The sequence below is a fragment of the Myxocyprinus asiaticus genome, chromosome 13 (assembly GCF_019703515.2).
Source record: "Myxocyprinus asiaticus isolate MX2 ecotype Aquarium Trade chromosome 13, UBuf_Myxa_2, whole genome shotgun sequence".
Taxonomy (NCBI): domain Eukaryota; kingdom Metazoa; phylum Chordata; class Actinopteri; order Cypriniformes; family Catostomidae; genus Myxocyprinus; species Myxocyprinus asiaticus.
This window is the reverse complement of record NC_059356.1, coordinates 46,836,159-46,849,302: the sequence shown is the minus strand read 5'-3', so window position 1 is coordinate 46,849,302 and position 13,144 is coordinate 46,836,159. Positions and strand designations below refer to the sequence as shown.

The following is a 13,144-nucleotide window of genomic DNA, read 5'->3' as shown; positions in this document are numbered from 1 at the left end:
TGAAAAACTAAGTACACCGTATGATTCAATGGCTTGTCAAATCAAATAAATCAAAACTGTGTTATATTTTAGCATCTTCAATGCAGTCACCCTTTGCCTAAAATGTACTCTTGACATTTTCTCAACCAACTTCTTGAAGTATCACCCTGGGATGCTTTTTAAACAGTATTGAAGGAGTTCCCATCTATGTTGGGCACTTATTTGCTGCTTTTTTTTATTATTTGGTCCAAGTCATCAATTTCAAAATCTTTCTTTTTTTAAATTTTAATTTTTTTTATTACATTTTAGATTTATAATGAAATAAATTAATATGGTGGCACAATTGTATTTTTGTCTACAAAACTAATTTCAAACATTTAAGTACCCGCCTTCAGATCAAATGATTTTTAGATCATGGGAAACATTTCGGTCAAGTGTTTCAAAACTTTTGACTGGTAGTATATATATATACAGGTGCATCTCAATAAATTAGAATGTCGTGGAAAAGTTCATTTATTTCAGTAATTCAACTCAAATTGTGAAACTCGTGTATTAAATAAATTCAGTGCACACAGACTGAAGTAGTTTAAGTCTTTGGTTCTTTTAATTGTGATGATTTTGGCTCACATTTAACAAAAACCCACCAATTCACTATCTCAAAAAATTAGAATATGGTGACATGCCAATCAGCTAATCAACTCAAAACACCTGCAAAGGTTTCCTGAGCCTTCAAAATGGTCTCTCAGTTTGGTTCACTAGGCTACACAATCATGGGGAAGACTGCTGATCTGACAGTTCTCCAGAAGACAATCATTGACACCCTTCACAAGGAGGGTAAGCCACAAACATTCATTGCCAAAGAAGCTGGCTGTTCACAGAGTGCTGTATCCAAGCATGTTAACAGAAAGTTGAGTGGAAGGAAAAAGTGTGGAAGAAAAAGATGCACAACCAACCGAGAGAACCGCAGCCTTATGATTGTCAAGCAAAATCAATTCAAGAATTTGGGTGAACTTCACAAGGAATGGACTGAGGCTGGGGTCAAGGCATCAAGAGCCACCACACACAGACATGTCAAGGAATTTGGCTACAGTTGTCGTATTCCTCTTGTTAAGCCACTCCTGAACCACAGACAACGTCAGAGGCGTCTTACCTGGGCTAAGGAGAAGAAGAACTGGACTGTTGCCCAGTGGTCCAAAGTCCTCTTTTCAGATGAGAGCAAGTTTTGTATTTCATTTGGAAACCAAGGTCCTAGAGTCTGGAGGAAGGGTGGAGAAGCTCATAGCCCAAGTTGCTTGAAGTCCAGTGTTAAGTTTCCACAGTCTGTGATGATTTGGGGTGCAATGTCATCTGCTGGTGTTGGTCCATTGTGTTTTTTGAAAACCAAAGTCACTGCACACGTTTACCAAGAAATTTTGGAGCACTTCATGCTTCCTTCTGCTGACCAGCTTTTTAAAGATGCTGATTTCATTTTCCAGCAGGATTTGGCACCTGCCCACACTGCCAAAAGCACCAAAAGTTGGTTAAATGACCATGGTGTTGGTGTGCTTGACTGGCCAGCAAACTCACCAGACCTGAACCCCATAGAGAATCTATGGGGTATTGTCAAGAGGAAAATGAGAAACAAGAGACCAAAAAATTCAGATGAGCTGAAGGCCACTGTCAAAGAAACCTGGGCTTCCATACCACCTCAGCAGTGCCACAAATTGATCACCTCCATGCCACACCGAATTGAGGCAGTAATTAAAGCAAAAGGAGCCCCTACCAAGTATTGAGTACATATACAGTAAATGAACATACTTTCCAGAAGGCCAACAATTCACTAAAAATGTTTTTTTTTTATTGGTCTTATGATGTATTCTAATTTTTTGAGAGAGTGAATTGGTGGGTTTTTGTTAAATGTGAGCCAAAATCATCACAATTAAAAGAACCAAAGACTTAAACTACTTCAGTCTGTGTGCACTGAATTTATTTAATACACGAGTTTCACAGTTTGAGTTGAATTACTGAAATAAATGAACTTTTCCACGACATTCTAATTTATTGAGATGCACCTGTATATATATATATATATATATTGTACTGGGGCTAGTTGTCACACAGTCACTTACTCCAGAGATTATTTCTCAAGACAGGTTTCATGTGAACATTGATCATTAAAGCTTCGCCCATCAATCCATTGTTTTGGACAACAAATATTGTAATTGATAAATTGCATAAATTTAAGACATTTAATACATGTGACAACATGCTCCAATAAAATATTTATGAAAAATCCCTTTGTCTGGAGCACATAACTCAAACATTTCTTTAAAGTATTCCTTCATTATATACCTGACCCTTGCATGAATGCATGCCGGTGTGGCTTTTGTGTGTGTGTGTGTGTGTGTGTGTGTGTGTTCTCTCATTAATGTAAAACCTTGTAGTTATTGAGATACAAAACTTGTGACAACTTTTAAGAGAAAGCCCTGAACTTCCCATATATTGATTAGACTTCACAACAACAAAAACATACCAACTAAATCAGAATGAGCAATGTTAGCCTTATTTTACGAACATTAAACCTCCTTCAAAACAATATGCATTTACATCACATTTTTAGCATTAGCTGCTGAAACATATAGTAGGACTTTTTTAACTAGAGTCTGTCTTATTAAACACACTTAACGTCAATCAACAACAGCAGCTTTCTAGGAAATCAACACATAAACACAGACATCACAGTCCATGTGTAAAATACAGGAATCTATATAGAGTTCACAAAAAGCAGAGAAACATTCAAATGTAAAGACAAAACACTTCTTTAAAAAAAGAGAAAAGTAGAAAAATACTTACAGAAAATACACATGAACCAATACAGGACAAAAACACATTCAGATGGAAATACAACGACTCTCATGTCCTTCACAACACGCTGACCATTTTCTTAAAAAAAAAAAAAAAAAAAAAAAGAATGAAGTACATAAAGATAAAGGCAACTTAAGAAGATTTAAGGTAAAGACAAATGAAGTACTTATAATATTTAAATATATTAGAGAGATGCAAAGAACCACGTGATGCGAGACAGAGTGCATTTCAATTATTTAACATACTCCTAGTTGTGGATTACCCTGCTTATATTATGGCCACTTGCCAGCACTGAAAAATTAAAGCTGTCATTTATATTTTGCAGCTTAAACTTTGATTGGAAGAATAAAAATGTTTACTGTTATTTTTATCTACAGATGGTTATAGCCAGCACATTCCTTTAGAATAATGATTCATCTGACTGGAACTACCTCTGCATCAAAAGGTTTTAAAACACACATTCCAGCCAATCAGAACCAAGTATTCAAATAGACCATGGTATGAGGTGTGCTTACTCTATATATTTTCTGTATACCCCAGTGAATGATCAGTACTGTACTACTAAACTTACACATTTGGTAATATACTTAAGATGATTTTCTATAAAAGTACAACATGAACAGAACGCAACAGAAGAAACGCAACAGCCATTGTCACTCTAGGGAAGTCCCTGAATACGTTACCTTCAAAGACTATGAGCTTTCTGTCAATTTCAAAACAATCAGTATAATTTTAAATGTTCTCTCACCTGTATTCAGTATCAGTTCTGCTGTCAGTGTAATAGAGTTCAACAAAATCAGACCAACTGCTCCAAACATGTACATGAACACATTACAGAGAGACACTGCAACAAACAAACATTGAACATCATTAAACCTTTAAAAACAAATCCAAAGAAATACTTTATAAACTTTATAAAAATGCCATCATAAGGTATTTTAATCATTAGGTATATAAATAATACATTAGTATATTCTACATAAATGAATGATTTAAAGGATTACTATTTGTAGTCATATTGTAATAGATCACTAATTACACAGATATGATCCTTGTTGATCCGTCTCAGTCTGTTGTCTTTGTCGTCCTTCTGAAGGTTCAGCCTCTGTGTGAAAACAATTTAAATATGATCATGTTTAAAGCAGAAACAGAATATTGATTTGTCTTCAGGTGCCCTTAAAACACACATCTGTTCTAGAAATAACAACATGCTTCACTCATTCAGAGAGCTTGTGTTTTTCCCTGTTAAGATCCTTTAGAAGGTTTACAACAAATTAAATTCTGGATGTAATTTTTCCATTTATTTTTTACAAGATGGCTTCATTTACCATAAAAAACAAAACAGTATAACAGTAAAGTAAACAACTAATATCTAGTTATTTAACAATAACTACAAAACTAAAATCAATAACAGGGTGTTCCCAAAATGTAACAGTTTAAGAAATATGAATGCCAAGGGAATGCCATTCTTCGACTGAAGAAATTACTTTAATGAGTGGAGAATTATCACTGGTAAACACATCTAGATACTTGTGAACAGTCTTCAGAATTTCTGGTAAACTGTCCAATAAATGAAAAGATGGACATTGAATAAGAAATAACCTTCTTGAAGCAAAATTACAGTATGGTTTAATTTACAGTAAAGAAATGGCTCTTGTGGTTTGCAGAAGAGTAATCATAAACATGGTTAATTGCGGGGGGCCTAGGTATCTCAGTGGTAAAATACGCTGGCTACCAACCCTGGAGTTCACTAGTTCGAATCCTGAGTGACTCCAGCCAGGTTTTGTAAGCAACCAAATTGGCCCGGTTGCTAAGGAGGGTAGAGTCACATTGGGTAACCTCCTCGTGGTCGCTATAATGTGGTTCGTTCTCGGTGGGACGCGTGGTGAGTTGAGCGTGGATGCTGCGGTGGATGGCGTGAAGCCTCCACACCCGCTATGTCTCCGTGGCAACGCGCTCAACAAGCCAAGTGATAAGATGCGCGGGTTGGCGTCTCAGACACGGAGGCAACTGGGATTCATCCTCCGCCACCCGGATTGAGACAAATCACTATGCGACCACGAGGACATAAAAGCACATTGGGAATTGGGCCTTCTAAATTAGAAAAAAAAAAAACAAAAAAAAAACATGGCTTTTTCACGACCATGTTATTCACGACCACATCACTGAGAAGGATTCTACAGAAAGCCATGCTGTTTTCTCCTCTTCAAACAAATCATTTGCCATACGGGTTGCACTACAAAACAATCTTTATCACTCTGACAGACAGAGTTTTAAATCTATTTTTATTCATCATACTTGCTTTCATTTCGGTTTTAAGGCTATATTTAGGGGAGCATAGCATCTGTTATGATTGTATACATACAATAGTGGATATGTGATTGATTTTTTTCTTTACTCTCCAAGCGCGTGTGACCAAGGACTTCTAGGTTGAAACTTTTACCTGTCAATCAACCACTGCTCTAAAACAAGATTTTTAAACTTTGCTACGTGCTGCTTTAAAGCGCATTCACATGAACAAGACCTCACAGATCTTCTTCAGTATATCACAGATGAGAAGGACGTAGCCGACGTCAAAGCTAAATAATACAGGTTGCCTACTCCACTAAAATTACTGCATTAAACGTCATGTTTGTAGTTAGATTAAATCCAAGTATAACAGGCAGAAACAGTGTCTAAATGTTCCGCACTTTCTTTTAAATCTTGTACATTTTTGTGCTTTATTATCATGCAGTAACTGGCAGCAACACACTGCCAACTGATGTATGCAGTCATGAAATCACACAGTCATTTTCCTCCCTTCGAAATCTAAATCTGTCAAATGTTGGACAGGATTTGTAATAATTATCCATATATATATATATATATATATTAAATCGGCAGATGAGTTTTCAGCTAATGCAGCCCCTGGGCATGCCAGTCTTTTTTATTTTTAAATCGCAAGCTACAAGGAATTAAAGCAATGTCCTCCTCTGGCTTTGTCTTATAATGATAAATAGCGTGAAAATTAATGCGCTTGCTTCTGAATTCACCAGGCCGTTAAGTCTTGTCGTGTACCACTGCATCTGTATTATTATCAGATAAATTGACTTGTAATGTTTGCAGACCCTCCGGAGGGTCAGAACTCGCACCATGTACACCCGCCTTGAAATGTTCTCACAGCTGTGCATTAACCAAGATTCAAATTTGCCCTGTGACATGTTTTAGGCTATAAAAGCTATTGAACATGTAAGCTCAGTGTCTGGCAGAGCTGAAGTTAAAGCTGAAGTGTGTAATTTCTTAGCCAATAGCGCCACCGCATGAAATTGCAAAAATAAACATTGTTTTCAAACAAGCTTTCTGAATACGCCCCGTCTGCTATTGATCAAACAAACAGTCTCACCCCAAACTCACAACATTGAGTCGTGAGACCATAGAGACACAGTGTTTACAATTTTTGATCAAATTTACCTTTGAATGGCTTACTTATTGTTGTCTCTGCATATTAAACTAGGATAAGAGAAAATATTTTAACACCAAAAGTTACACACTTCAGCTTTAAGACCACACCTTCCAAGACCCAGACCACCACCAGACCCCGGAAGACCCAGACATCACCCAAGGCGACAGTGAGAAAGATTTGTCTAAGATGCAAGAAAAGGTTGTTCATTTTAATTGTCCATTTTGATGAATTGAGAAAATTATATAATTGTTGCAGCATTTGTTAGCTCAATGTTCTCCCTTAGCGCCCAAAGGGAGAAGATTGAGGACTGATGTCAATTTATAGAATTATTTAGTGTGCCAATTTTTGCACCTGAGAAGATATCGTCTTTGGAGATTGATGCAATCCCAGATTCAGATTAAGTTTTGTTGTAAATTCAGAGGCTTTAATAAATTTGGTCTGTTAAGGATTGTTTTTTTTTTATTTATTTTTTTATTGGAATTAATTGTTAGGAAGGATTAATCAAGTTTTACACAAACACATTTTATTATCATATTATGTGGTTAAATCTCAATATAACTCTTATAAACTAATTTTAATTGACCTAACTTCACTTACAGCTATAAACATATGGACAGGGGCATAGCAAGGCACTGCAGGCCCCAGGGTTAACTTTCCATGGGCATAGAAAGCTTTTGCTGTTGCACACCGTCTCCTTGTCTATGTCTGTGCCTGAAAACTGAAAAATGCTGCCTTTGTTGGCTGTATACAGAGGTAAGATGAAAATACGTTTTTTCTACTGTTCTGAGACAGTTTCCTTAGAGTTCCATTCAAAAACACTGTCGGTTTAATGTTATCAACTAATTAGGCAGCAAGTCAGCTGCCTAAGAATTCTGATGCAGCCAGCATCTCCTGCTGAATGCATTTAGATGCACTCTACATGTGATAATATCATGAAATACTGATATAGCCTTTCTGTGCCCCCCACCCCCCCAGTCAGGGCCCCTGTTTCTCAGGTCCATCATTAACCCCAGTCCGACACCCCTGGATATGGAGCAGCCAAAAGCATACACATGTCCAGTTTTTTGAGCACAGCACTCAATAATTTTAGAGGGAAATAAATCACAAAAATTCACACAAATGCTATTTTCACATAGAGGGTGTAGTAGACCCCTACTGGGGTTGTTAATTTGACAGTTGTGATACATCATGTGAAAGTAAGTAATGTATGACACATGTAGCTCTCATCCACCTTCATTTTTTAAAAAGTAGCTCTCGGATGAATAAAGGTTGGAGACCACTGCTTTACTCGTTTGCAAAGACCCAAACTAAGATACTGAGCAATGAGATTTTTAAGGCAGAGGCTATTTGCACTGTGTAAAAAGCAAAAAAAAGAAGCATTTATATTGTACTTATTGAGAGTCCCACAGAAACCCTACAACACCCCTACACCTAAACCTAAACCTTACCTTCCTTTATAAAATAATGGTTTTACTTCAGTAACCATAGTATCATCATGGCATTTTGTAGTTAAATCATAGTAACCACAAAATTAAACATGGTTACTACAATATTACTACAATATTAGTACAGTAAAACCATGGTTAATTTCATCCAGATCAAACCCTTCTCTTAACTGCCCAACCTTCACTGTGACCAAATCACTGTGAGTGATCACTTTTATTATCCTGTAAGTAGTATTATAGGAAATATAAAAAAATGGGACAAAGTGTGGGATTCAAATTGGTGTCGCCAGCATAAAAAAAAAACACATTCACACTGTTTTTACTGCCTGAGCCACTACAGCTGTACAAGAGGGCACGGTTTGTTGTAAACTCATGTGTTCCCACCATACTATTCGAGTGCAAATAATAACTAAGTTTTCTTAACCTACTTAATATCCGTTAATCAGTTCAATTTCTCTGCCCACACCAGTTGACCTGAAAATAATTTGTCGTGGCGCTCTTGAGCAATGATTGGCGGTGCAAATAGCTTTTGCCAACAAGAGGGGCTATCCGCACTTAGTGCAAATAGACACTCAGTTTTTGGCATTATTTGAATATATTGAAACATATAGGAAAAACTACACCACCACCACGGGGTGAGTGGTGGTGTAGTGGACTAAAGCACTGAACTGGTAAGTGGACTCAAGTGGAGGACTCAAGATGGCGCCGAGTATGGCTGCTGCGTTGCGAGCTCTGACACAACATAGTAGTGTTTTGTTTGTTTTGTTCACAATTCTTATGTTTTTTGTCTTGGATGTTGTCTGCCTTATTGTCTACGACAGACAAACACTTTTGGACATTGGTTCAGCAATCTCACACCGTAAACCGGACTTCACATTCCTCAATGCCGACCTGCTGTTTACAAACATGCAAGCGGAGCCCTTTGTCTGGGCAGCACGGCCACGGAAACGCAGGAGGAAAAGGGGAAACAGAGCTGGCGTTCTCATCAGAGTAAGATGCCGCGCAAATCGACCCCCGCTACCCACTATTCTACTGGCAAATGTTCAGTCTCTGGATAACAAGCTCTGCGAGCTGAAAGCGCGGATCTCTTTCCAACGAGATACAAGGGACTGCTGCATTATCTGCCTTACGGAAACTTGGATGTCTGCGGAGATTCCAGACTCAGCCATTGAACCCGCGGGGTTCTCCGTGCACCGAGCGGACAGAGCGAAAGACCTCTCAGGTAAAAGCAGAGGAGGTGGTGTATGTTTTATGATCAACAAATCCTGGTGTGATCAGAGGAACATACATTCTATCAAGTCTTTCTGCTCTCCTGATCTGGAATTTCTCATGCTTCTGTGTCGACCATTCTGACTACCGAGGGAATTCACAGCGGTCATTATCACAGCTGTGTACATTCCCCCACAAGCCGACACAGACCGGGCACTCAAGGAACTGTATGGGAATGTAAGTGAGCAGGAAACCGCACACCCTGATGCCGCGTTCATTGTGACCGGGGACTTTAACAAAGCCAGTTTAAAATCAGTCGCACCAAAATATCACCAGCACATTAGTTACAACACATGAGGGGACCGGGTTTTGGACCATTGCTACTCTCCGTTCCGGGATGGCTAAAAATCCCTCCCCCGCCCACCATTTGGCAAATCGGGCCACTCTTCCATTCTGCTTCTGCCCGCTTACAGGCAGAAACTGAAACAGGAAGCACCCACCCTCAGAATGATCCAGTGTTGGTCGGACCAATCAGATTCTACGCTACAAGACTGTTTTGATCACACGGACTGGGAGATGTTCCGGTCCGCCTCTGAAAGAGCATCGAGAGTGTTTCATCAGAACGTGCGTAGAGGACGTCGTTCCGACCAGAACAATACGGATCTATCCAAATCAGAAACCATGGATTAATAGCGATGTTCACGCGGCACTTAATGTGCGGACCTCCACTTTTAATTCCGGGAACGCGGAGGAGCATAAAGAAGCCAGTTATGCCCTCCGAAAAACTATCAGAACCGCAAAACGCCAGTACAGGAACAAGATTGAAGGACAGTTTAACACCACCAACTCTAGAAGCATGTGGCAGGGAATTAACATCATCACGGACTTTAAAGGGAATAAAAACTCCGCCATGAACACCGCTGCCTCTCTCCTGGATGAGCTAAATACTTTTTATGCTCGTTTCGAGGGAAATAACACCGCCCTCGCGGAGAGAGCTGTCGCGGCCAAAGCTACAGAGGTTAGTTCATTTTCCGTCTCTGTAGCGGATGTAACCCGATCCTTCCAACGGGTGAATATCCGCAAAGCCGCGGGCCCAGACGGCATTCCGGGCCGCGTCATCAGAGCGTGCGTGAACCAGCTGGCTGGTGTTTTTACGGACATTTTCAACCTTTCCCTCTCTTTGTCTGTAGTTCCCACATGCTTTAAAACGTCCACCATTGTGCCTGTTCCAAAACAATCAAAAATAACTTGTTTAAATGACTGGCGTCCTGTTGCTCTGACCCCCATCATCAGCAAATGCTTTGAGAGACTAATCAGAGATTACATCTGCTCTGTATTGCCTCTCTCTCTTGACCCGCTGCAGTTTGCTTACCGCAACAACCGCTCCACTGATGATGCCATTGCATCTACAATACACACTGCTCTCTCCCACCTGGAAAAAAGGAACACTTATGTGAGAATGCTGTTTGTAGACTACAGCTTAGCATTCAACACCCTCCAAGCTAAATGAGAAACTCGGGGCTCTGGGCTTAAACAGCTCGCTGTGCAGCTGGATCCTGGACTTCCTGTCAAGCAGACGCCAGGTGGTTAGAATAGGCAGCAACATCTCCTCCTCACTGACCCTCAACACTGAAGCCCCACAGGGCTGTGTTCTCAGCCCACTCCTGTATTCTCTGTACACACATGACTGTGTGGCAACACATAGCTCCAATGCCATCATTAAGTTTGCTGATGACACGACGGTGGTAGGTCTGATCACTGACAATGATGAAACAGCCTACAGAGAGGAGGTGCACACTCTGACACACTGGTGTCAGGAGCACAACCTCTCCCTCAACGTCAGTAAGACAAAGGAGCTTGTGGTGGACTTCAGAAGAAAAGACAGAGAACACAGTCCCATCACCATCAATGGAGCACCAGTGGAGAGAGTCAGCAGCTTCAAGTTCCTGGGTGTCCACATCACTGAGGAACTCACATGGTCCATCCACACTGAAGTCGTTGTGAAGAAGGCTCATCAGCGCCTCTTCTTCCTGAGAAGGCTGAGGAAGTTTGGAATGAACCGCCTCACACGGTTCTACACCTGCACTGTAGAGAGCATCCTGACTGGCTGCATCTCCGCCTGGTACGGCAATAGCACAGCCCACAACCGCAAAGCACTGCAAAGGGTGGTGCGAACTGCCAGACACATCATCGGAGGTGAGCTTCCCTCCCTCCAGGAAATATATACAAGGCGGTGCGTGAAAAAAGCTTGGAGGATCATCGGAGACTCCAGCCACCCGAGCCATGGGCTGGTCTCACTGCTACCATCAGGTAGGCGGTATCGCAGCATCAGGACCCGCACCAGCCGACTCCATGATAGCTTCTTCCCCCAAGCAATCAGACTTCTGAACTCTTGATCTCCCACGATCAAATACATCAGCACTGCACTTTATTACCCTTACTCTTATATCTCACACTGGACTGTCATAAATTATATTATTATTATATTATATTCTCTCTTAACAACTGACTATCAACCGACAGCCTGAATGTCAATACAGTACAATACTGTACATTCTATATATATATATACTTTTTATATATTTTTATTTTTTATTTTTATTGATTAATGTGTATCTATATAGTGCGTATTGTATACTGTACAGTGTATGTTATTATTTGTATACTGTTGAGTGTAATTATGTGTATAACAGATGTTTAATTGTGCTGTGTTAATTTGATGTTATTGTAAATTGGTACTGTCTCATCACTGTCACGACTGCTATGTTGATCGGAACTGCACCCAAGAATTTCACACACCATTGCACTTGTGTATATGGCTGTGTGACAATAAAGTGATTTGATTTGATTTGATTTGAAGCGGAAGGTTGTTGGTTCAGTCCCCACAGCCACCACCATTGTGTCCTTGAGCAAGGCACTTAACTCCAGGTTGCTCCAGGGGGATTGTCCCTGTAATCAGGGCACTGTAAGTTGCTTTGGATAAAAGCATCAGCCAAATGCATAAATGTAAATAATTACTGTACACACTGTATACACAGTCTTCAAAGAATGCCATCATCCGCAGGACTTGGAGAAAAAAGAAGACACACGTCCATCCAACAATTTCTGTGAATTAAAACAAACAAACACACAGTACATACATACATAATAATATAATCAACATATTTTGTTGATTAAAAAAAAATATAGGCCTATTTACTTTTACAAAATACAATTTCTTGAAAAAGTACAAAACTATAGTAGTCAAGTGCATGCAACAACAGAGGAACAAAATGGACTGATCACTGTCCCAGTCCAAGCCAGTCTGTCTCAAGCTAATCCAAACCAGTTTTTGGCTGACAAATCTACTTCAAATAACACAAAACAAGAAACACTGAAAATGTGTACATTTGTAGATTAATTTTATTAAAGTTAATTGAAATGTTTTTAAAACTATATTTAGCATACCTTTCTCCATTTCCAAAATGCTGTGATGAACAAACATCGCCATACCGATATCCAGAAGAACTAATATTAACATTATGCACCTTCTGAAGATGACTAGATTGTAAAAAAAAGAAAAAAAAAATTATAATAAAAATACACTGATTAAACTTTCAAAGTCCACTTTGAAAGTACTTGTAAAATGTTTATGGTAGATGCTATTTGCACCGTGGTGCAAATAATGGTATACTGTATGCTATTTACACCCTAGTGCAAATAGTGTCAGATACTATTTGCACCCATATTTAAATATTAACATACAGTATGGGCATCACTGCAATGTGTTTATTGTGTTTATTTAGAGTCCTACAGACACACTACATTAACCCCTAAACCCTAAACCTAACCTTAACCTTACCTTAGAAACAAATAACCTTGGTTTTACACAGTAATCATGGTTTCACGCAGGAACGAGTGCGATCGACAGACCCCCGCCTCCAGATCAAACCATTCTTTGCACTCCTAAACATTCACTGTGACCAAATCACTGTGATGAAATCAACATTTATATTAATTTGTATCTATTATTTTTAGTGTATTAAAATAAATATTTAGAGTGGAAACAGGGAATCAGATGAGAAAAAGAGGGGGACAATATGCGGATTCGAACCATGGTCACTAGGACAACAGTACACATTTACACACCGTCTTTACACCCCACACAGCTGCAGAAATAGATATTTTCTAGTTTGTCCTATATATTTCTTTGGTTCAACCAGACTTTTGGGGTGCAAATAGCTCC

General features: G+C 39.4%; 1 protein-coding gene across 3 annotated transcripts in view; it reads right to left on the bottom strand.

Annotated features, from left to right (window-relative positions):
• Positions 1–13,144, bottom strand: part of LOC127449836 (uncharacterized) — a 48,485-nt gene that overhangs the window by 12,692 nt on the left and 22,649 nt on the right. For 2 of the 3 annotated variants that reach the window (XM_051713421.1, XM_051713423.1), the window contains 5 exons: positions 12,367–12,459; positions 11,938–12,024; positions 3,863–3,928; positions 3,572–3,667; positions 2,812–2,901 (listed from right to left, as the gene is read on the bottom strand). In XM_051713421.1, the coding sequence (XP_051569381.1) occupies positions 2,812–2,901; positions 3,572–3,667; positions 3,863–3,928; positions 11,938–12,024; positions 12,367–12,459 (432 nt within the window). The remainder of the gene's footprint in view (positions 1–2,811; positions 2,902–3,571; positions 3,668–3,862; positions 3,929–11,937; positions 12,025–12,366; positions 12,460–13,144) is intronic. The other variant, XM_051713422.1, reaches the window with a different exon arrangement.